The following is a 26,177-nucleotide window of genomic DNA, read 5'->3' as shown; positions in this document are numbered from 1 at the left end:
CCCAGGCCAGGAGGTCACCTGATTCTTTTGTTCTCCAACCCTTTAGCTATTACCTTGCAGGGGGGAAGGGCCCAGGCCATCAGTTGCCAGGAGACAGTGTGTCAGCCATTTATGTACACTGGCCCTTTGCTCTGCAACAATTACACCCCCTTATCCCACCACTAAGAGAGACTTAAGAAATGCATAGGGGAAACTGAGGCACCCCTACAATATTCAGAGGAAACATTAACAGCCTCACTTCATCACACTACTAAAAAAGCAGTATTAAATATTTTTTATTTTTCATGTCTGAAAAACATACATCTGACCAAATTAGGGAATGGAATAGCCTCAGTTCAGTGAGAGAGAATGTACGACTCCCATCAGTGGCAACAAACTCACTCACGAGATCCAGCTGCGAAAAGTCAGTGATGAGAGAAATGATTCCTCATTTAAAAGATAATTCCTTAGACAGCATAATTATCTGGTAAGTAGATTTGCAGAAGTGAATTTTTTTTTTTTTTTAATATTAACTTACAAGGATATTTTAAGTGTTATATACAACCATTAAAATTTGATGCCATATGTTAAATGTTATTTGGTGCTGCAAATGCATGGCCAAACCCTAAGTAAGGTGTGCACTGTTATGCTCTTTTACCCAGAAGGTAAGCCCTAAGAGGCGCGATCACCTTATAAGGGGAAGTCTCTGCTTTCAAATCCCTCTTTCAAGCTGAATTTGAGTAGCATTTACACAGGTAGATCTTGTAAAACAGCAGCTGTGACAATGGTAAAGGAACTCTGCAGAACACCCTTGAAATGTTAAATAGTAGGCAAAATAATGTAAAACAGACATCAGGAATCCGGATAGTTTGAAATTATAGTTATAAATGCAGTAATTTATAGGTATTACTCCTGTGGTCCAGAAAACTGAATGCGTGTTAATTTCACCTTTCTAAATTAACACAAATGCACATTGAAGCAGGGGAAAAAAATTAAGATTAACGTTCATTAAAAGATTCTGTAAAAGATCCTTAACTCTTCCAATTAAATAACTGAGAAAGTTAAAGACTAAAAATCTTATTCAACAGCCACAAAGAAACGTAAGAGGCAAATACTTCAGATTAAAATGTTCAAGTACAGCCAGTGTGCAAATAAACTAGTTTGAAAATAATTTAATAGTACTTTGCATGAAAGCTGATATACAAAATTCTCAAATGTTAAAAACAAATATTACAACAATTCAACAAGTTTCAAATAGAGTTTCATCAAAATGAGGTAAATCTATGTCTCCTGCTATTGAGTTCAACACTGTGGAGGAGAACAGGTCTTCAAGGAAATCTTCCTTTGTGGGACTTTCAAAGGAAAGTCTTTTCAAGCAGGATTTGTTCATTAGTGAGTCTGTATGACCTTCATACTTGCTTTCTTTTACAGGACTGTAATAATTATGGTCTTCGCTTGTCACAGTGATGCATGTGGGGTTGGTTCTCACACTATGCACTGGTACTGCAGTATTGCTATCCACCATTTCCAAATATCTACACTCATCTTCATCTTTTGGAAGCTCTGAAGAAGCAACAATCGAAGGAGGAGATAGTAAGTCTGCTAAAAACGCTGCATTACTCTGGCTGCTGCATAGTGACATGTTGGAGTTTGTACTATATACAGATTCACTGTCTGCAACATCAATCTGATACTGTAGTTCATTCAATAAGTTCTGTACTGATTCACTTTCATGATGAGATCCAAATTGTAACAGATCTTCTACATCTCTATTTGGAGAGCTTCCATTACACATCTGAGTCTTTGCCAGCCTATCAAGTGAAGCCAACTTGTTCTTTTTAGCCTTCAGTTTTTTAAGCAGTTTTAAACGAAGCTTGTGAGTTTTGGCATCCGATTCTTTATCCTTCACATCAGATTTGTGATTTCCATTTTCACCATGGCGAGGTTTGGAACTAAAGATGGGGGTGTTGGGTTGAATTACTTCACTCCAGGTGCCCAATGAAATTCCAGACTTATTCAAAGGTGGACCATCAACTACAGGGTTTACTGCAGGGAGACGAGCATGTACAGAAGGACCAGTGATGTTTGTTAACAAAGGAGGAATATTTGCACCTTGACAAACAGCTGATTTAGGCGCCTCCTCAGTTGTTTTGCTTGTACCTTTGGCTTGAAAGCCACCAAAATTAGCTGCCCCCTTAGTAGGGAGGTGCAAGTCAGCAGCTCTTAGTAAAGAAGGATTTTTGTAACTTTTCTTATTATGATGATGAATTGAGGCACTTGAAGGCATAAAGGTATTATGCTTGCTTAAGAACCCCTTTACCCAACTTCCTACAAATCCTCTCTTTTGATCTTTATGCAAAGACTGGGTGGAATTATTTGTAGCAGACAAAGCTGCAGCCTGAGAGTCTGCTACAATTTTGCTTGTGTTTCTGGTGTTAGATGATTTCTGCATAACATTCTCCATTAATGCTAATTTCTTATTCTGCAAGAGTTCTGGATTTAACACGATATTCTCAGTGTTGACTGGGTTAGCCTTGGCCTCTGCCTCTTGAGATTGTGATGGCGCGGACGAGTCACTACAATGGTTTCTGGTGGGAACAGCAGAGGCAATATTTGCTAGGTTCAACTGTTCAAGATGTAAGGAAATACAGGCATTTTCAGGTGGCGTGCACATGTTGGTAGACGTAGTTGGACTACAAACGTCTTCTGTACATGGAGTGTGATCGGAACAAGCTGACTCCTGCTCTTTCAGCAAGCTTGTTTCAGCAATTAGGTGATTTCCCACAGTCTGTCCATTGTCCAGTGGTTTACCTTCAGAATCAACTTGAATTTCTACAAGTGTCAGCGTTATAACATCATCAGCTGCCAAATTTTCTAAGCCAGAAAGCAAGCTATTTTCATCATCATCTCTGGCCACTTTTTGTTGTTCGTTAACAGGAATGCTCACAATCTCCTTTTTGTGAAATACTGTAGTTATTTCGTCTACGGCATTATCACCATCACGATGCAACACTTGAGAAGAACTTGACTGTGCATCATTAAGAGGAAGATTTTCAGATTTTACACTTTGGACCTGATAGCTCATTTTATCTGGCACTTGGGATGCTTTCCTTTCCCAAATGACAATGTGAATCTCTGAAAGAGGAACTTCAAATTTTTCACGTCTTTCACAATATGGACCTTTTATGTCATCGCATTCAAGCCAAGTTTCTGAAAAATAAAAAATGAATAGTTTAGAGGCTCAAAGATACACAATGGCCATTGAAACTCAGATCATTATTCTTTTGAGACCCAAAACCACCCATTTTTAACTCTTTCCCTGACAATGCTACATACACCCTGGTGAATGAAGTGGATTTATTTGTTCCCTCACTTTCCCCAAAGAAAAGTTGGGGGTCTTCCACTTTAACTAGGCCACTTGAAGCAACAGAATTCCTAGTAACATCACCAAGATGGAAAGTAACTCTTTTTCCTTAGCCACACTGATGCTCATGGCCAAGATAGTGATACTGACATACTGTTTGAGAATATATGGACAGACCAGACATATAGACCTCTCTCATTAGAAGAGAATTTGGGGAATTATTTTTCATAAAGATGTGGGGAAGGGGCTTAGGGGAGAAACTGATCATATAGATAATTCCCTCCCAAGCATCCCAACAGTTACAAAAATTTATGTAATGTTTTTAGTAAGGATTCTAAAGCGAGATACCTTAAGCGTGCACGCATTGCATAGTGTGAACAGCAAAAGCTGTGCACAGGCTAGCTAGTTTGAATCCAGCTAGCGTGGATACAGGCAGCACTGGAGACAGTACACCATGAGCTTCAGAGTGGGCTAGCGAGCAGAGTGTGTACTCAGGGGCTATGCCAGGCTTGTGCAGCCTGCACTGAAGCGCACACTGAGCTGCCTTCATGGTCACGGAACCCTATACTAGCTTGGATCTCATTAGGTAGGCGAGCCTGTGGCCAGCTTTTGTTGTGCAGACATACCCTGAATTTATTGGCGGTTAGTGGGATGTTTCTCATCCTCTGCCAGAGTCGCATGAAGAAAAAAAAGAGTTCAATTTAAATGGACAACTTTTCAGCTGACAAGGAGGTTTTGATTAAAATGATCTCTTCTCTCTCCTCCCTCTGTAGAAGCAGGTTTCCAGGAGGACCAAAATAATCAACTATTTTTTCTCTTTGAATTTTGGGAGTTCCTTCTGGGTTGTACTCTATAGTTCAACAAATCAAAACAGCAACTTACTAGTTACTCTTAAAAGAAATGCAAAATTCAGGAGGAAGAAACTGAGCATTGACAGCATTGCGAGTCCCATGGGAACTTGCTTTTCCCACAAAGAGACACATCTGGTATCTGTAACAGGGTAGCTTGCCCCTTAAGGGCTGGAGGGCTAGGGTCAGCCAACCTTCGTTACTGAAAGAGCCACACCTGGGAGAGATCATGTGACTGCCCTATAAAAAGCAGAAGGGGACGCTCAGGAAGCTGTATCAAACTATAGCAAGTGAAAAAGGCTTTGGCATTGAAGATCCTAACACTAGGGAAGTTGAGCAGTCACAGCCAGGAAGCTGAACTCTAGCCAGGTAAAGCCTGGGAGTGGCTGCTGACTGAGGATCTGCCTCTGGGAAGGAGAGCTGTGGACTCCCTACCTAGGAGGGGGGAGAGAGAGAGACAGACACTCAACTGGGATGGGCCTGGAGGACCAGTGTGCACCCAGAGGACTAAATACATTTTACCCCCAGAAGGGAAGTGTTTGGGTTGTGTTTTGAGTTTGAGGAAACAATAAGAGAAATTAAGTCCGGGCACCTGCACAGCAAGCTCGTCACAAGGGGGCATTCAGGAGGCGGCTGACTCTACTACACTACTATGTAATATCCATGTAATCTGAACACCTGAAAGAACTAACAGTGTGCCCAGATTATGTTTCTTGTAATTTTACCAAAGTTTGATGAGAAAATGATCACATCCAATTGACTTTTTCCAATGAAGTTAACAGTAAGTATAGCAGCACATTACTGAGTCAGTCAAATCAGAGTTAAAAAACCCCCAAAGAATGTAAACATATTTGCAAATATTTAATACCTAATTTAGATTATACACAAAAGAAAACCTTTAAATTATCTATTAAGATAGTAAAGTGATTATGATAACCCCAAAATTAGTAACAGAGGCAGCTTTATCTATGATGATAATAAAGTTGTAATAGTTACCATCAGGATTCAAAACCCAGGTTTTGAAGTGTTTTGGATCTTGTTGATACTGAATAACAGCTGTTATTTGGTAGAAATCTCCTTCAAATTGAAACGAATAGTTCTTCAGCTCGTTATGTGGCAAACCTTCTACGAAATGTATCATAAATATTGATGGTACTCTGATAAAGATACAAAACATTTTATTGGAATAAAACAGTGGCTCAAGCTATTAATGAAATCACAAGCAATGCATTTTGAGAATGGTAGTTCGCTCAGTGCATTACTGTTCTACTGCTGTTTATTAATTTAAGATTGCTTTACAAATTATACACAAATATATAATTTGGGCTGGGAGCTCATAGGAACAGGGCACTCCAATTTTAATACATAATAAGCTTTTAGTGAAATAGAGGTGTCATCTTACAGCTTAATTTGCTTTGGAGGGGGAAAAAAAACCTATAAAGAAAATGTTTTGGGACAAAGACAAAATAATAAGAGTTCTGCCAAACCTGGAAGGCTGACAACCACAAGTCAGACGAAAACATTGAACGTTATAAAGTGGTAGTTTTATCATCCCTCAATACCAGATGCTCTGGAAAGACTGATATTCAGTGTTGGGCTTTACAACTTGGCTCAAATGAAAGGTCTGCTTAGTGTGTTAAACTGAACAAAAATATTCCACATATATTAAAGATTTCTAACAACATCTGTGAGAATTTTCAGAATGATTTCAAACCTTGGTAACTGAACATTTAGTGGAAACTTGCTCTTCAGTGTCTCTCAACATGTCATAAAGGTGACAGAACACTGACATTAAGTTCATCATGTGTAGATTTAAACATTAAGATTTTATATTCAAGATCTCAAGTGATTCAAACTTACTTTTCCAAAATCATTTTTCTTCTTTGAGATTTATCATTACAATTATTACATGGAGCAATATGAATAGCATTAAGTGGGTGCCAGTCAGGGATTATATTTGTAAATGTTGTTAGTGTCTTCCTACACCTGGACAGAAGAAAAATAAAATTCCATCAGTTGTCTACCTGAGCTACTGAAAAAAATACTAGCATTTACCAGAAAGAGAGGTCACAAATTAACAGGCTACATGCAGTGTCGACTTACACCTGGCACAATTCCACTGATATCCCTGGCACTGCCAGTGGGATAAATATAAACTCAATTTGCCTCAATCTGCCCATCAATATCAATCAGTAATCCTTTATACAGACTATAATAAAATGGAACAATGTATTTTCTGCGACTCATTTTTTCGCCACTTTGAATGTCAATTTATACCCTAATGAAACATGGCTTTAAAGAAATTCCTGAATATGTTTTTACAGAGTGCATAACCATTCAGGACACTTTGATGTGTTACACTAAATACAACTGCCATTTAGATGACCTTGAGGAACCTCATCACATCTGTCTAACATTTTAAAACACCAAAAGGAGTAGAGGACACTTTCAAATGTTCAATTATATGACTAAGGATCAGATTTACATTTCTGACTTTATGCAATTTAGATGAATTAATTCTATTTAACCGTGAAAGATATACCTATTTATTGGTCATGTCTGGCATGCTATTCATTAGAACAGCAGCAATGTGAGAGATTTACAGCAGTCAACACCAAAAAGTCAGCATTTGAGAACAGAATCACCAGTTATTTCTCTTTTTTACATAGGATACAATTGTGTCAGTAGCTATTATACCATACACCACCTGGAAACCGTTTGCAAATGCTGACCTTTGAAAATGGTGACCAGATAACTTCACTATCACAATTCTTCCTTTCCTACCAAATGTATACACTTTGTGCACAAGGTTGGTTTGAAGAAAAATATTTATTAAGTGAAGACTGAAAGTACAATAATACATGTAAATAAATGTGGCTTAGGTAAAAACCTAACCTGTCTTGGTGGCTGTAGCCACAATGTAAACATTCAAACATCCATGAAAAAGAATGCAGGAAAAGTGTCTCGACTTGGGGATCCTTTTGTAAAAGCAGAGGGAATGCAAATACTGGACTTTCCTTCTTACCTTCAAAGGAAAAAAAAAAAGAGAGAGGGAAGACAGGATTATACCTTAGAATGCTATGTCAATTTGCAAGGCTATAATCTGATCCCCACTGTAAATGAGATATGACTGGAATAACTTCATGGGTACAGCTATGGTTACCAAAAGAATAATACACCCCCTTAAACTAAGGTCTGAAGAAAATGGAGATCAGCTGAATGGAAAAAAATTAGCATCTGCACAAGTCAATTATGCTCTTCACATGCGACATGCAGCCTTAACTCTGAATTTTATTTCTAATATTATGAAAAATAAATGAACACGTGCAATTGTTAACAATTTGCTAATTTAAGCCAAGTTGCTGCGAGCACTTTCCACAGAGGATAGGAGGATGTCAAGCCACACAAAGCCTATAGAATGGGGAGAACTTTGCTGCTCTGCCAGCTTTCTGCTGCAGAGCATCCATCCAGAGTTCGATCATAGAATATCAGGGTTGGAAGGGACCTCAGGAGGTCATCTAGTCCTACCTATAACTGGGGAGTCAGGAAAGAGGATCTAGCAGCCTCTGTGCCGGGGCGGGCAAACTTTTTGGCCTGAAGGCTGCATCAAGTTTTGGAAATTGTATGAAGGGCCAGTTAGGGGAGGCTGTGCCTCCCCGAACAGCCAAGAGTGACCTGGCCCCCGCCTCCCATGCTTCTTGCCCCCCTGATGTCCACCCCCAGGGACTCCTGTCCCATCCAACCCCCTGCCACTGACTATCCCCCGCCAACCCATCCAACCCCCCCTCCTTCCTGACTGCCCCCCGGGACCCCTGCCCCCATTCAACCCCCCGTTCCCTGCTCTGACCACCCCAACCCCTATCCACACCCCCGCCCCTCCCCCTGAATTCCCATGCCCTCTATCCAACCCCCCCTGCTTCCTTACTGTGCTGCCTGGAGCACTGGTGGCTGGCAGCCGGGTCAGGCCGGGCTCTGCAGCTGTGCTGCCCCAGGAGCTCACAGCCCCGCTGCCCAGAGGATTGCGCCACGGCGCAGTGAGCTGAGGCTGCAGGGGAGAGGGGTGGGGAACAGCAGGGAATGGGCCCGGGTCTAGCCTCCCAGGCCAGGAGCTCAGGGGCCGGGCAGGAGGGACCCGCAGGCTGTAGTTTGCCCACCTCTGCTCTATGCACATGCTGTTCTGCTGTAGCTTTGGATCTCATAAAACATACGCTTTCATAAAACCACTGCAGCTTTTTTTTTTTTTTTGGGGGGGTGTGTGTGTAAATTACTTTTACTATGTTTCCATGTCTTATAAAGAGTTCCATGCTCTACCACCAGATCTCCCAGGGACCCTAGGTTAATCAAGTATCTGTTATATTTTAATCTGCTTGTTTAAGTTTGTGCCCGTTTTGTATCACGTCACCTGTATTAGTCATCCTCGCTACACTTCTTCCCCACCCCATTTCTTTTCAGTGGTGGTTTTTTTTCCAGTCAAAAGCTCTAAAATGACCGACTAAAATATTAGAGGAAAAAGATTTCTCTGCTTCTCAGTGTGGTTACTTCGTGCATTTGACAGTACTATGTATAGTCATTTTCAATGCTTTTTTGATAGTCTGCTGCACTTCCTCTCAAGCACTAATGGAATTACCATTCCCAATTAGCGGCAGTCATTGTCATTAAGTATTATTAACCCTACAGCAAGTCCCTGGAGGACATCCCACTTAAGCAGAGTACATAGCAGAATGACAGCCCCTTCCCTCCCCCGCCCCAAATATAAAAGGATTCTTAAGACCTTGAAGCTATACTGTTCTTCTACATATATACATGTATGTATGTTATATACCATTCTCAATTTTTCCCACCGCCTAAAAATTACAATTGTAGGAACTTAAGTGTTTACACAAAGATCTTCCCCACTCCCCAAAGTTGCATAAGTGTTCTGTTCATACAAGAAACAGGTTTTGCTTTTTGCAAATTAAATTTCTGCTGCCCTTTGCACAACCACAAGTGTTTTTCATCTCTGCATGCACTTAGAAAGATTCTTGTGGGCCTGTAGGTACAGGCACTATAGGAAAGAAGGGAACAGAGACAAGATATCAAACAGCTGCTCACTGAGTGATGGAGCATGAAAGATACTAACAATTAACTACATCAGCAAAAAGAAAAGGAGTACTTGTGGCACCTTAGAGACTAACCAATTTATTTGAGCATAAGCCTCCCCAAACAGCCAAAAGTGGCCTGGCCCCCGCCTCCCATGCTTCTTGCTCCCCTGATGTCCCCCCCCAGGAGACAAGTTGTTTGTATTCATTTTCTTATGGAATGCATTTTAAGTACTGACAACAGCAATCTCTGCATTCACAGAACTGGAAAATTACTTACCCATTTCACATTTAAGCTGAGGTTGAAGTTGAGCAAATATCACATTTCTGATTTCATTTAGATGCAACTCAGCTTTTGGAAGAACATCTAAAGAAAAAAGATTCAGCCAGAAAAAAAAAATCAAATCTAATTCATATTATATACCACATACACAAATCAATTCACTGCAAACCAATGCATTTTCTATTAACATTTGTTTACCCACAACATTTGGATGACACTAAATAGTTAAAGTTCTTTTACTTAGGTGATTTGTAAAAGATTACATTAGAAGATGTAAAAGCTATCTAACTACTTAAAGGAATCAAATTTCTACTATGATCTACTCAATGGAATATTTTAAATGAATCTTGTCTAAAGCCTGTGTAAATATGTTTAATTCACGTGTAATCTAAATAGTCAAGCAAAAAACATTGTTAGATTAAGGCTATGTCTACACTAGTACTTTTGTTGGTATAATTTACATTGCTCAGGGTGTGCAAAACACACCCCTCTGAGCAACATAAGTTACACCAGCAAAAGCGGCGGTGTGGACAGCGCTACGTCGACAGGAGATGCTCTCCTGCCAACATAGCTATCACTGCTTGGTGCAGGTGTCTTAATTATGTTGATGAGAGCATACAGTGGCTCCATGAGTGAACACACAGTGGTGCAGCTGCATCAGTACATTTGTGCCGCTGGAAGCTCACTAGCATAGACATGGCCTAAGTGAAGGTTGAGAGTATGTATCTGTAATTTAAGGGTAAAAAAAATATTATAGGGATGTTGTAAATATTCCCAAACCAAGCATTATAATCCTGGAAAATTCAGAGTTAAGGCCACACTTAAAAATCCAGACATTAAAGTGAAAAACATACAGTTAGAGTACCCAAACAAGCTTAGCTCTGCGCTGTAGCGATGCCATGCAATACCATAAAACAATGAAGACATTTTAATGCTCATGGCCTCAGATTAAGTAATGGTTTTCAAATTTATTTTTCTAAACTCAAAACAGATTTTCTTGTAGGGTCTGAAAATTAATTCTGTACTCCAAGTGCTGTAAAATACGAGAAGGGCATGCTATATTTGTCATATAGAACAAATGTTGCTTTAAGTGCAAAACAGAACTTAACTTTGGAGTCAAGACCAGAGCCTCCATAATTAAAGTAAGGACTTCAAACAAACAGTCTTGGAAACTATTTCTTCATTAAAATCTTTATATAGATAAATATATAGCTAAACTGAAATATAGCTAAAATCCTCCCCCATGCTCCAGGCACTTCTGACAGATTTTTAAAAACACTATCAATAAAAAGTAATAGATAGGCTTTGGTGGAAAAGGGAAGCTCAAAGTAAACTGATGGGTTTTGCAGTGTTCCCCGGAAACCAACAGGTTCAAATTATTACAGACATGGGAGCAGGGGGCAGACACTAAATTCAGAGCCCAGGAACCCTTCCAGGGGGCAAGGGGGGAGAGGAAAAGATGTTGGCTGGACATTCCTTCCCTTTTAAACCAAGGGGGCTCCTACTCTAATACTTCCCTGCAAATGCAGTAGTATCTCAAGTAGGCAGGCCCCATGTTATCAGACTTTATAGGTTAACACCACCAACACTTAAGATGTCCACCCAGAAACAAATAAGCAATCAACGTAATCCTGATGATTTCAGTGCAATTAGTGTATGATTTTTATCTCAGTTAAACAGGTGTTAATATAAAATCATTAATTTTGTTTCATTCTTTTAAGCAATTTCTCTCAAAACTACATTTTCCTGGGTCGTCTTTTTGACGAAGTATCAAAAACTGTTGTCCATTTTAAACACAGGGTCTGTGAAAGGGTTGACAGGCTCTTTAAGTTATTTCTGGCCCGATTAGAAATAATCCGAAATTACAATCTTTCTCAGGACCACCTATCAAAAAGCAGATTTTGGCCGGTTACAAATCTGCATTAGTTCCCTGCAGGAACCTCTCTTTCTTTGGTGCAGACTGCCTTTGATCATTCCCCCACTAGCTCATGACTTTTTCCATTAGTTGCTCACCAGGGGTAGGAAAGAAAGTCCCTGCTAATTTACAACTTCTTAAACTGAATCAAGAATTCACAAAATGCTTAAGGCCATATTTCTAGTATTGGCATGATGGGCCAACTGTTCATTTATACTGCGACATAAGCCATGTTAGAATCCAACTTTTCAGAGGCGAAGAGCTAGTACCTGAGCTCAATATGCTAACCAGGAAAAAACAAGACTCAGATTTACATCAATCTTTGTAACCCAGCTTTGCACAGTTCGCTTTCTGCTCTTACTATGATGAAGAAATCCACAAGTGAAATCTTAACACTAAGGGCTTGTCTTCACTTACTAGGGGATCAACACATGGTGATCAATCCACCAGGGGTTGATTTAGCGGGTCTAGTGAAGACCCACTAAATCAACTGCCACTCTCCCGTCAACTCCAGTACTCCACCAGAATGAGAAGCATAAGGTAAGTTGACAGGAGGGTTTCTCCCGTTGACCCAGCATGGTGTAGACACCGCAACAGTCAACTTAAGGTAGCTGGAGTTGCATAACTTAGGTCGGCTTAGCCCCGTAGCGTAGACCTGCTTCAAGGGTATGTCTACACTACAAGTGCTACAGCAGCAGCTTTGCCACTGTAGACACTTACTACAGTGACCACAGGTGCCAACTTTCCAATGTGCCAGGGTTTGACCTGCCCTAGGGCCCAGGCCCCACCCCACCACTTCCCACCCGATTCTGCCTTCTCCCTCGAGTGCTCCATGTCCTCTCCCCCGAGCCTCCCACATGCCAAGAAATAACTGATCGCGGCAGGCAGGAAGCATCGGGAGGGAGGGGGAGATTTGTTAAGGTCTCTGCTGTGCCAAGTTTCAAGAATGCTTACATGTATCATCAGTCATACCATTTTACAATTAAGGCTTTTTAGCGTACAGTATTTTCAGGTATCATTTCCAATATGTTTACAGGCTTTTCACATGCACATTGTACCTTTTTACCAGGATTGACATCAAAATCAAATACATTAACACCAAATTTGTTACAAGTGAATGTTTATAAGTATCTTGGTCACACCATGCCTCTTTTTTCCACTGAATCCCTTGGCTGGCCACGTGTGTTCTCTGTTTTAACAGCTACGGGGCAAATCTTCCCCCTCCCTGGTTAGCCAGGTAGATTGTATCAACCCAGACACTTTTAAATTCTCATCTACCACCAATTTCAAGGCTGGACGCTCATTCTTCCCCTCAGCAGGACTGGGTCCTGCCTTTCTCCTAGAGGGTTGAAAACTGAACCTCCCTGCTTACAGAAATCCTTTGCTGGCTAGGTGTGTTCACCAACTGCAGCCCCTCTGTGCTATGAACATGTACACAGACTCTCCTGCATGCTTGCGGATCCACCACCAGCTTAGAGAGGGGATTTGTTTGGTATCTCGTTAAAACAGTCCAAAGTGTCTAAGGGTGAGAGTTTGCCTGCGGTCCCCTGCATCCTTATGGGTTCAGTTAGAAGGCTGTTCTGCTCTGAAAAACCAGTAACCCAATCTTTCCTCAGACCCTGAGTTACAGACTGCTTAACTCAAAGAATCAGCATGGAGAACATGCTGGCCAAGCCCAGCCACTTGGCCACAGGGCTGTTAAATTTCTCTAACAATTTTTCCCATCTGAAACCTTCTCTAGGCTATCCACACTGGATCTTTCTAAAGCAAGGTCAGTGGATTTATATACACCTCAGAAAAACTCTGGCAGTAAGGAACTGAAACAAGTCTCCCAAACTGTTGCTTTCCATATACAGTGATTCACCATGGGTTAACTCAGTCAAATCACTTCCACATCCATCAGTTACAGAAAACTGCTTGCAAAGATTTTTCTCTTCAGGAATCTTTCTAAGCAATAATCCATCTTTTTTCTGCTTTACAAAAGCATTGCTCTGTGGAGCCACAACAAACTCCTTCTGAGTTTTGCTTACACGCAGAATCAACTCGGGCACATTACAGGATTGTCACATAACCCCCTTTCAGGCAAGTTGCTAAACTTCATAGTTAAAGGGTTGGAGGCACTCTTTCCCTCTGCAGCTTTCCTCACTAGAAATATGCAGGTTACCACACACAAGCTTAGACACACTTCCTTTTCGGGTTTCAGTTAAGTCCAGAACCACCTCTGGGACAACTGAAATATCCTCCATCATAGGCTGAGAGGCTCCTTCTGTCTGCTCCTGAAATGAAGGACTGGAGGTACATTCGCCTTCATTAGGTACACTATTTGCAATATCACTATTCTCCACACTGATAACAGGTAAGGTATAGGGATACTCATGTTCCACTAACCTTGCCTTCCCAAACTGCTGATTAGACAAAGCCAGCAGCTTAAAAGGCTGCCCTATGCTCATCTAAACTTTGCCTTCCTCTCCCTTATCTCAGCACCCATGGCTGTTTCCAGATAACTACTGGGAGAGTGGGGCGGCTTCCTTAACAGGCTGGTTGCCTCTCCCAATGGACAGAAAATTGGAAACAGTTTCTCCCTTAACAGATAAGCTGCTGTTTTCCACAAGCAGTGGCTCAGCATACTCAGCTACTTTGAGCTAAACACTTCCACTTGGTTCAGTTGCCAGCAATCCATCAACCACCAAAAATCTACCCTTACCTTCCTCAGTCAGGACTTCAAACTGATCATCAACATTAATCTGCTCTAAAGATATGTTTTCCTGAGCTTCTTTCAGCTCTTCATCTAATCCCAAAACTCTCTTCTGAGATAGACATATTCAGAAATTTCTTCACCATGTAAACTGCTTTTCTGACTGGACAAACCGCTATTTTTCAATCTCAAGGCTAGATACACTCTTCCTTGTTATAGCATACCTAGTTAATACAACCGCTTAGCATCCTATACCAGCCCCCTCACAAATCTCCGTTAGTTACAGATGATCAGTGGATTTACCTTCATACTTTTCCTAAACTGGGATAGGACATTACCCTGATTAAACAGTTACCACATTATTAAATATACCAACATCATTAGAAACTGGACTTTCAGAATGACACAGTTTCTGCTGTTCTTTTTCACTTCAATTTGGAGTTTAAGTCTGGCAAATTCAGTCTCCGCTTGCAGCAGCTCCATTCACCTCCCGTGAGATTCTCTCTTCAGCTTGCCTGGCTCTCTCCTCAGCTTCTTCCAGCGGGGCCAAGGCTTGCTTCTCTTGTGCCCAAAGTTCCACCATTTCTCTCTCATGCTGAAGATGCTGGCTCTCAGGGTTCACAGTTTTGATTGTGGATCACTCATTGTGATTAACTTTAACCTTTAACACTGAGTTTTAAATTTCAAATTTGGAATAGTGTGGGGTTGTGATCCAAAACCCAAATGATTTGGTTCTGTGGATCCTGGCCAGACCATGCCAATGTGACCTGATGGTGCCTGGGGGCAGCCCGCATTGGAAATGCCAAAGGTCAGCGCAGGCTGCAAAAGGGAGAGTGGACACTCAAGACTAATGGGTAACACTGAAGTTAAACTCCCCCACTAGTCACAAACTGCGCTTCTGATCAGCCACACCGGTTACCAAGAAGCAGGAAAAGAAATCATACAGCACACTTCTTGCATTCCAGTTCTCTGGCTCCCAAATCAGCACCTTGGTCCAGTATAGTGAGAAGTTATTTTAAACTCTGCTCACATATACAAAAATGTTCTTCTGACCCCAAAGGGTCAGCCACATTGCTAGGTCAGTATAGGTTTGGATCTTACCCAAAATACCATGTTGCCAGCCAATCCTTTAGTGTCTAAAAGTAAAACGATTATAAAGAAAAAAGAAATAAAAAGAAAGATGTTAAATGCTAAAGCAGTCTCATACATACAAAGACTTCAAAGTCCATATATCATGTTCCTAGCAGTATTGGTGAGTTTGCTAGCTTGAAAGTCCCTCTGGACTACATCCACAGCTTGGATTGGTCATTCAGTCCTTTGTTCAGTGCTTCAATTTGTAGCAAAGTTTCTCCATAGGTAAGAAGTAGGATTGAAGACATTAGATTGGAGAAGATGCAGCTGCCTTTTATAGTCTTCTGCCATGGGGCTTGAGCTTCGTTTCAAACACAAGTTGCCCAGCACATGGCTTGGAAGCCTTTTCTGTCCATAGGCATGCCCATGCATGCCTTGCTAAGTCATGGAGGTCTTTCCCTTGCCTTCTCTCAAATGGGTCAATTGTGTAGCTGATGGTCCTTAATGGACAATCAGGCAGGATAGGCAGTGCTGATGCCAAACTGTCTGGGGGTGTCACCCAGAAGCACAGCACAAGTTTAAAATATATACATATATCTATAGCTCACAATACAAAGGTGATACAAACTTTAACAAGATCATCGTATCTGGCAAATTATAACATTTTTGCAGATATCTTACATGGCATATCTGGCATAACTCATGGCAATTTTACATTTGTATTCATAATATCCTAAAGTGTCCCCCAGATTCCATACAGCATCACAGCTAGGTTTATTGAAGAATTCCTCCATCGACCTAGCTGCATTGACTGAGTGAGTGAGGAGACAGATCAACTTAACTAAATCACACAGGCCATGAAATTATTCACAGCCCTGAGCGATGTAGCTAAGGCCTTGTCTACACTGCCACTTTACAGCACTGAAACTTTCTCGCTCAAGGGTGTGAAACACACACCCCTGAGGGTTGCAATTTTTAGTGGCAGTGTAGACAGTGCACCAGCGCTGGTAGCTACTCCCCTCGTGGGGTGGTTTTTTTCCCCCCACAGAGCTAGGAGACTGTGGCAGCGCTTTAATGTTGGTAGTGAAGACATACCCTAAGATGACCTAGCTTTGAAATGCAGACCTGCCCTCAAATATCTGCTTTTAGAGAGGGTGCATATTCACCCTTACATAATGTGCAGAGATGCCTTTGCATAGTTTCGCTAGTTACCGAGGACCTGCTGGGAAAATTACATCTTTATCTTGAGTTCCATAACAACAAATTGCAGCTACCCCTTGGCAACCTTGAAATAGAAGGGAATGAAAACTTCTGCATACACACAAATTCCTCTGTAGACTTGTATCAATATTCCTTTACATTCAAAGGATTTTGAAATGAAAAGACAGACAAAATTACTCACCTTTTAGCTTATTTGTTTGGCAGGCATTCAAGAGTGCAGTCGCTTGGTTATATTTTGTAAACAGCCTCTGGATTACAGATTCTTCAGTGCACGCTTTGGTCACAGCAATCCTTAAAGTTTTTAAGTGTACCAATGCTGACAGAATACAATCTAACCAACACAGAGCATAGACGTTCCTCCACTGAAGACACAAATGCCCCATGAACAATGAAGGTTTGCTGTCTCCATGCAAGATTTCAGATTTTATTGAACAAAGTTCAGAATCTGGCAAAAGTTGTGTTTTGGAATTAGAGTCAGGACTTTCTTGTGCACCACAAACAGTGATAACAGTTGCCACATCCACATTATGCTCCAGAGACTCAGCCGTCCTATTAGGTTTCTGCTGATCATCCTGTGATAAATCAGGTAGGCATGGCTGGGTCATACATAAATTATATCCATTATACTTGAGAACAAGATCAGTATTTAAAGTGTGCTCAGCATCTATCAAATTGTTGTTAGTCCTAGCTTGTTTTGAACATGATTCAATGGGGGAAGCTGTAGGACTGATTTCAAAAATCTTCCTTTTTCTCTGAGTACACTGAGTTTGATGATTTTCTGAATCAGCAGGAATTATTATGCTGTTTAAGGGTTTATAGCCCAGAGGGTAGATGCACTGAAGGGAGGAAAGAAGATTACAGTGATATTTATAAAGCATTTTTGGGTGAAAAAATGTAGAAATTAATACAAACAATGCAGTTCAAATGAACACAAAACATTTGTACATTGACATGTTATCATAGAAATCAACATATGCATGAGGACTGGAAGTGCATTCTGATAGTTCTCTTATAAAGTGATTGCGTACTAACAGAAGTTACCTTGATTAATGTCAATAACCAATATAATACTCTCTCTATATTCCTAGTTCTCTTCATTTCACCTTCTTCCCCACAGACCTCATAATATTTCCAGGAAAGGATCCCATCTCCTATATTGTAAGGAGAAGAACTCTATTCCTACAGACCTTCAGAAGCTGGAAAATGACTCGAGCTCTTTGCTCTTCCAGTCCCATCTTACAACTATTTAAAAAGAAAGCCTGAATTTACAACTTTAACGAGAAATTATATTTGAGGGTACATTCAATTAACTTATGGGTAACAATCCTCACAAGACCCACTGTAGCTTGTAAAGAAACAAGAACAACCCCCACACCAACAACTCCAACCATACCCAACTATTAAAAAAAAAAGGAAATTCAACTAAACTTAAAAAGAAACAAAAATACTTGGAAGTGTGGATATCTACACTTGTTACCAAATTATTTGCAATTCACCCCCTGCAGATATAAGCCTCCCATCTTCCCTCCTTTGTGTTGGAATACTGGAAATGTGGAACACAAAACAATAGCTTTTGTAATTTGTTTCATACATATGTATTTAGTACTAAATAGGATGCCTTGTCTCACAAACTACCCTTTGTTCTTTTCATGTAATTCCTGTAGTTTCAAGAATTGTGCCTAGACAGTTAGTACATAAAGACATGCTAGCTCTGTCTAATCACATGTGGATAACTGTCTAGCATATGAACTCATAGGGGCCTGATTCTGAGTTGTGTTGGGCTGTGGGCACCATTGAAAGCTATCAAATGCTCAGATTTAGAGGATGGGGTTGCTAAAAGATAAAGGTCTATATGCAGTCCAACAACATAGAAAAAGGATATAATACCTGTGAATTTTCACAAAGGAAAATAGACTCTTGAAAACTAATGCGGTAAGTCCGTAAAGCTTGTATCTGGCCCTTCTCTTTGCAGGCTGGGCAGCAGTCATCTGACGTTACTACAGCAGAATTACAGTTCTAAAAAATAAAGTGCATACAATGATACGCTGTTCCTAAACAGTAAGGTATAAATGACAGCACTGAAAAACAATTGTATTTTTTCATAATGCAGGAGCTATGTAATTCAAAAGTTAAACTTGACACTTTAGGATTTGATCATAGCAAATAAAATATACATAGGAAATGGAGAGTTCTAAATTAATTTGTCCCCAGCTATCATTTTAAATAAGATTTTTCATAAGCTTTTTACACCAAATACCTTATGTATTGAAATGGTATTCATTTTATTTGCACTGAACAAAGTTATTCATGGCCAGTGAATATAAACTCTGAACTCTCAAAGACAAATCACAGATTTTCAAAGGACTAGATCAAATGCTTTTGAAAAGAATGCCAGTAAACAAATTCAAAGAGAAATGTATTTAAAACAGAACAATCTTTCGCCATTGCTATAAGATTTCCGTGGAAAAATAATTTATAAAAAGTTATTTTTGTAAAATTAAGACCAATTTAAAATCTCTCAAAAATAGAGAAAAAATGAACTTTGCACACATGAAAAATAAGTTTCAACTGACTTTTCCCAAATACCCCACCATGTGGAGTGCAGATATCCCTATACCAGTCCCTTGTCCAATCACTTGCAAACCATTTCCAGTCTTCTGGGAATCCATCATTCTGTGCCACAGGCTAATTTATGTCACTTGTAACATTGTCAAGACCACTAAGGATTTTTCAAAGAACTCTGAAAAATAAGAAGCGAATACAAACAGTTAAATGAAAATTGTATTAATTTTGATTTAAAATCTGAATTAAGATTAAAGCATATTTTATATTTTCTTTGAGAAATCATGGTGCTTTTCCTTTTTAAGATGAACAGTTATGGGTTTATAACTGAAACTGGAAAATAAAACAGCACCTAAATGTGATATTCATATTAACTGCAAAATAGATGAATAATTTTAGGCCCTGTCTTGCACATTTCTCCATGTGGCTAACCCTGGGACCCATGCAGTGCCCTACTTACTTCAAAAGTGCAGTGCTCTGCCCAAAGATAAGGGTCTGCCTGGGGAGAGCAATTTGCAGGATCAGGTCCTAAGTGGGAAAGGACTATGCTAAATGTGCAGACTGACATCAGAATTAGCAGATGTAAAGAATTCACATTGTTGTTGCTCACCAAGCGAGGAGCATCAAAGATCTGCTATGGGCTTTCCAAATGCTAAATTTAATTTGGGTTCATAATAAACTATAAGAAGTTGTTCCTCCAAATGTGACTGTTTGCCTCCTAACTGCAGAAAGCAACTCTGAATGTTGCCAAAATCTGGATTTTTCTGACATAGTAATTCAACAACACTGCTACAATAATAATACTATCTCACATCTTACAACAGGGAGTAAGATTTTACTATTGATACAGCACCTTTCATCTCAAATAACTTCACAAGCGTAGGGCCAAATTTTGCCTTTTTGATACATGTAGGCAATCTCCCACATAAGAACTTTCTGTGGGCAGAGTTCAGTATAAGCCATATACACACACATCAGAAAGCATAATTTAGCTCTTACGCTGACATATTTATGCAGAAATCACTTCAATCCAACAGTGAAATTCAGCCATGTCTATGATGAAAGGTAGCAGACCACAGCAATTTAGACAACAAGGGCCCAGTACTGTACCCACAAAAGTTAACTGAAAATTCCCTGAGTTCAGTAGGTGCAGGACTAGACCAAATGTAAACAAAATATCATGTCCCTTTAAACTTTCCCTAAAAGTTCAGGTAGGTGAAATAACTACCTACATTGGATTTTGTCCAGGTCAAGGAGGTTAACACCCTCTCTCATTCCAGAGCTATTTTTATTCTTCAATGTCACATCTGAAACATGACATTCCAACAGCACAGTGCCCCCCACAGCTACCACGCTGGGGCACTCATTATTTCTGAGTCAGAGGAAAAGGTGCTATCTACTAAATCACCAACTCCACTTCCTGCAGCACCTAAGGGTTCTTTGGAGTTTCATCCAAATACCAATCCAGACCAAAAATCATTTAGCTTGTGAGGTGAGAGCTGTTAGGACTATCACTTAGAAAGTACAACTACAGGCCATAAAAGCATTTATTCTCTATTTCAACTCCATAACAGCAGTTCTGAAGAACACAAGCATCGGTTATATGAAATTGAAGCATATACATGTTGTGGAGAACGTTGGGCTCAAAAATGAACTATGATCAGAAAAGTATAAGAAATAACACATTGCTGGACTCACTCAAGGTAATATCTTAATGAATTAAGAAGAGGGCAGCTCTGCTGGACTACATAGCAAGCCCAGCTCTCCAACTCTCCATCCAGTGGCATAATATTACCAAGGTACATGCTTTCATGGATTTATCATTGTTACATACAGGGAAAAAAAGTCACATGTCAGTAATTTTCAACTGTTTACCTCCCAAGATCAATATTAAAGCCTGGAAAAATGTTAACCAGAGCATGTATACCAATAAAAGCTTCCTGACTGGCTCAGAGATCTATAATTTAGTCACGCTCCCCGACTGATAGCATTATCTTTCTAGAACTTCATCTTAAAAAAAACCTCTAAACCCTGTAATTCTTAAGAAATTCTTGACCAGACTTGCAGACATCTAGATATTTCTGATTAATAATTAAAAAAAATACATAATATTACCTATTTTGTTTTCATCAATATTTACCTCTTAGCTTAAAAAATGTTGACGTCTACCTCAGTGGAAGTCCTTATCTAATCAGTGTTCCACTTTTCTCAAAAAGAAACTTCAGGTTCAAAAGCTTCTTGTGTACCTCCTCATCCAGTACCACCACCCCCTTTTTAAAAAACCCCCAAAATACTGAAATGCTATTTTGTAATGTACATCACTCAGGCAAATCACAACAACCCATCTACAGCAATGATGCACTAAAATGTGTGTGCCCATGCTATTTATTATACATTTAAGAGTGATCACAATATATTTTAACTATAAATATCTTTTTAGGATGGGGCAGGCAGAACTAACAGAGTGGGATCTGCAATTCTTCCCCCCCCTTCAAAGCATGCAAAACCAAATAAAACAGTAACATCAGCTGAGCTGCCCACGCATTTAAATCTGTGCAGTGATGTTGGAGTGGCCTCCTCATAAGACATTGGCAATTCCATGTGAGAGGCTGGTGTACTGGATAAAAATTGGCAGCTGCTGACATGACACACAGTGGAAAACACTACTTAGAAACGGTTATACTTCAATGTTGTAAACTGTGTTGTCCCAGTCTCACAATCACCTCAATATCACAAAAACAGAACTAGAGGGCACCTACATGATGTATTTTCAGACTCATGAGGCCTCATTTTTAATCCCCTGTTCTCTTTTCTTTCCTGGTCAGCACTGGCACACACCACTTGCCAAACATGGTACTTGAGCTAAACCTAGCTTTTTCTACACTGATATAAGCAGACCCTGCATTAAAAAAAAACAAAAAAACCCACACACACACCACAAGAAGACTAACACACTTTAAAGACTTTTTTTAAAAAACAAATTATTAAGTCATAGTTTATGTCTCAATATATATCAAATATATCTGCAAATAGTAACAACCATTGTAAGCTGAAAATTTTTTTTACAAATATGCTGTTTGCATTTTAAAACTATTACCTCAGTTTCTTTGCAGAATAAACTCCTCTTGCTTCTAAAACAATGTAGGATACTGAAGCTTAGTCTATACTACAGAGTTAGGCTGACCTAAGGCAGCTTATGTCAACCTAATAAGGTCAGTGTCTACACTACAATGCTGCTTCCACAGAAGTAACCCATTACGCCATAATAACTCCACCTCCATGAGAGGCGTAGTGCTTAAGTTGATGTTGTTAGGGTGATGCAATGTCTGTGTAGACAATGCATTACTTACATCAGCCGTTGGCGGTCAGTCCCAAGGGGCTGACAGCTGGAGCCCTCCCTCCCCCACAGCTGACTGATGGGAGCAGGGGGAGGAGAACAGCCTGAGCCCTATCACCACCCAAGCTCTCCTCCGCACCAATCCCTCACCAGGAGGTGTCAGTCTTGGGATTTCCGCCCCCCCCCAGGCAATCTCTTGACTGGGAGGTGGCAGCAGGGCTCCTGGTGTCAACCCCAGCAGGGGGAGTTCTCCCCCCAGCAATGATAACCTGAAGCCCCACTGCCTCCTCCCACTGACAGACTGGGCAGGAGGAGAGCCCAATCATGGCCACCATCTGGGCTCTTTCTTCTCTACCTCCCCTGACCCAATCCCTCACTGGGAGGCAGCAGCAGGGCTCCTGGCTGGAGCTCAATTTCACAGCAGGGAGCCTACCAGCTGTGAAAGGGACATTCTTCTCAGTTTCATGGCTGCTATTATTTCACATTTTGGTTCTGGCTGTCAGTCCCGGAGACGGAGGAGCACGCTCCAGCTGTCAACCCCACATGGATCTAACAGCTCGGGATGTCAGCCCTATGGTGAAGGGAGCCAGAGCCCAAGTGTGTAACAACAGCAGCCGTGAAACTGACAAAAATGTCAATTTCACTGCTGGTAGGCTCCCTGCTGTGAAACTGAGCCTAGGGCTGGCTCAGTTTCAGCTGTCTGCATGGGGGCAGCTCACAGCTGTGAGCCCCATGCCTACAGCTGAGGTTGTCAGCCCCAGGGCTGCCTGGCTCCAGCTGTGTGTCCCACAATGCCCCACTTCAATCAGAGGAAGCACTCCTGGTGAGGACCTGCACCACCAACAGAAGGAACAAGTGTGGACATAAACCATCACTTTAATTACCGCAGTGGCTGTATGTCGACTCAAGTTGACTTAATTTTGTAGTGTTGACAAGTCCTTAGTTGGAATGTTTCAGCCCCAGATCTACAAATTAAGAGTCCCTTGCAGGCAAAGTACAATTCCTCGGTTAAGAATCTCCATCAAAGATCCCAATGACCAGTTCATCGAATATCTGTGACATTCTCCTCTCTGCCGTCTCAAGGTTAAAAGAATACCAAGAATAAATTTCCTGCAAATGATCTTGTTATTCTTCCTGCCCCCACCCCCACTTTATTTTTAAAAGTAATCTCTATCAGAAGGTATTGGTGAAAGGAGAGGGTACAGAAACTACAATTAAAGCCCCAATGGAAAAACTGCAACACTTACGCTGACCGTATTAGTAGTTATATATTCATTTTTTTTCCAAAAGGAAACCGGATAATTCAATTTTTTTTCCTTTTGCTTGGAACACAAGAAGTCAGACATCAACTAACATTGTTTATTCTAATCACAATATATTTTAAAACATGGCAACTTCAGGAACATAACCACAATCTACTTTAAGCACAAAATGAATGACACTGTTATTGCATAAGGTATAACACAGGACCTGTCCTATCCTGTCTACACTACAGTTCAAACAGCCTCCCAGAATCAAGATTCCTTCTCGGAAAAGACAAACTCAGGCCTTGATCCTGCAAGATATATTGTAGATTCACACAGATTTGGGGGTTGGGGGAACTGTAATGAACTGCAGTATAAACTGGTTCACAACACCATGCAATAGTCTAAGGGCTTGTCTACACTAGCAAGTTTTGTCACCAAAAACTCTCTTTTGGCGATAAAACAGCAAGAGTGTACACACTTCTGTCGCAAAAAACGCCCAGTTTTGGCAACAAAAAACTTCCACCCCTACAAGAGACTTTTGTATTTTCTCCTCCCTTGTCAACAAAAAGCCAGTGTAGACACTGCTGATTGTTTTGTGGACAGAACTGGCTTCCACAATACCTGCCCTGATCACTCTGCTCAGTGTTTTGATCTCTGCTGCCCTCCCCTTTCAAAGCTCCAGGAACTATCTGTGTGCTGCTCCATTTGGGGAACATACAAAGAGCAAATCATCGGCACGCTCCTGTTCTGCCCTGCGCTAGGAACACAGCAGCAGGCAGATGGCTGCTGCAAGGGGAGGAGGACAGACTGCTGTGCTGCTTTGCCCTTCCTCAGCACGGAGAGCTCATAGAGCTCGTCATGATGCTGCTCTCGGCAGCTGAGGGGGCTGTGGCAGAACTCGGAGAGAATCCCAAGATACGCAGCGGTCAGCTCTTCCTTCCCACAACACTCCTCTGTGGGATACATACCCACAGTGCATTGCTCACCCTGTTGATGATGGTGTCCCCAATGTGGACATGAACGGTCAACAGAGGGAGCAAGCGTGAACACCCTTTGGTGATTTTTGTTTTGTCGACTTTTGGGTGATGACATAAGTTTTGTCAACAAAATTTGGTAGCGTAGACAAGCTTTAAGTGTGCCCAGAAGCTCCACCTACACTGCTAAATTGCTTGTAAGCATGGGAAATTATGGGACTGCTAGGACAAGCAGGGATTAAGCATTTTATTGCCATGTCATCTAGACCTGGTCCAAGTAGGATTAGTTCACAGTGGTAAAAACAGCCCAGTTTATACTAGTGTACTCAACTGCAGCTGGAGCGACCAAAGGTGGGTGATTTTGGAAAAAGGTTTAGTGCAGGCATTCCCATATTTTATTACCCCAATCCATGAGGTTAAGAAAGAGCATCTGGACATAATTCTAGCTAGTGAGGTATCTAATACGTTTTATGGCAAAACTGTCACGGTCAAGGTATTCTAGACTCTACCCCATCTGCAACAGCCAGTGAGAGGGTGTTAGGCTGTGTCCACACTGCAAGCACTACAGCACCACCACTATAGCACAGATACTTGCTACAGCAACAGAAGGGGTTATTCTGTTGCTGCTGTAAATCCACCCCCTTGAGAGACAGTAGTTAGATTGATGGAAAAATTCTTTTATTAACACAGTGGCGTCTATACTGTGGCTGAGGTCAGCTTAACTCTCTCAGGGGATGTGAATTTTTCACACCCTTGAGCAACATAGCTCGGTTGGCCTAGATTCTAAGTGCAGACCAGTCCTTAGAAACGGATTCAGATGGGATTATGTTGAACAAATTCCCTGACTTGACTTCTAGCCCAGTATAGACTTGTCCAGAGACCAGGGAAGGATTCTAGGAGAGACACAGAATGCTGTACACTGATGGGAACATAACGGAGCCTTTACACATTGATGATGGGAACTGTAGTAGCACCAGGATTAAAACACTGACACAGTTCAGCTGACACAATTTGAACAGTAAAAGCAAGGCCTTGAATGGGACATGGCGATTGACAGGAAATATGCAGTCGGCATTTGAAATTACACAGAAGTAAGTAGTCATATTTCAGCGCCACTCTATACAGCACTAGTCTCCTGGAGCTAGGCGTGCTAAGGAGCCGAAAGGAGTTTATCCTCGCACCAGGCTGCGACCCAAGGCAGAGTTCCCACGCGTTCCGGCCGGGGCAGCTTTACCGGATGAGGCGCGCTAGACACGGTCGGTATTTGGAGCAGGTCCCAACCTAGCAGCTGATCTCCCCGCGGGCTCCCCACCACAGGGGGCTGTGCAAGGCGGGTAGGCCCGGCAGCAGCTCCACCTCACCTGCTCACGCCTGCACAGCGGGTCCCGGCTTCTCCCCTTCAGCGGGCGCGGCCCGCCCCGCACTCCGCGTCGCCGCGGGCGCCCATGGTGTCTGCAACCAAAGACAAACGCCGCCCTGAGCCGAGACAGGCCGCCGGGCCGCGCACCAGCACCCGGCGCACGTGGGCCCGGGCCCTGCAGGCTCGCGGGACCCAAGCGGCCCCTTACGTACCGGCCGCTGCAGCGCGAGGCCCCGGCGCCCG

At 41.5% G+C, this 26,177-nt stretch overlaps 1 protein-coding gene across 2 annotated transcripts; it reads right to left on the bottom strand.

Moving 5' to 3' along the window:
- Nucleotides 1–1,136: 1,136 nt before the first annotated feature.
- Nucleotides 1,137–26,023, bottom strand: USPL1 (ubiquitin specific peptidase like 1). Of its 2 annotated transcripts, none has more exons than XM_073341129.2 (9): nt 25,936–26,023; nt 19,028–19,194; nt 18,342–18,470; nt 16,636–17,290; nt 9,550–9,636; nt 7,087–7,216; nt 6,052–6,177; nt 5,188–5,348; nt 1,137–3,189 (listed from the first exon to the last, which is right to left on the bottom strand). In XM_073341129.2, the coding sequence occupies exons 2-9, from the start codon at nt 19,124–19,126 to the stop codon at nt 1,220–1,222; spliced, it is 3,357 nt and encodes a 1,118-aa protein (XP_073197230.2). In that variant the 5' UTR covers nt 19,127–19,194; nt 25,936–26,023; the 3' UTR covers nt 1,137–1,219. The 2 variants fall into 2 exon arrangements, with proteins under 2 accessions (XP_073197230.2, XP_073197239.2); XM_073341138.2 differs by lacking the exon at nt 25,936–26,023 and adding an exon at nt 25,809–25,927.
- Nucleotides 26,024–26,177: the final 154 nt, after the last annotated feature.

The sequence above is a fragment of the Lepidochelys kempii genome, chromosome 1 (assembly GCF_965140285.1).
Source record: "Lepidochelys kempii isolate rLepKem1 chromosome 1, rLepKem1.hap1, whole genome shotgun sequence".
NCBI classification, from domain to species: Eukaryota; Metazoa; Chordata; order Testudines; family Cheloniidae; genus Lepidochelys; species Lepidochelys kempii.
The sequence above is the reverse complement of the archived record's forward strand: the minus strand, read 5'-3'. Positions and strand labels throughout refer to the sequence as shown.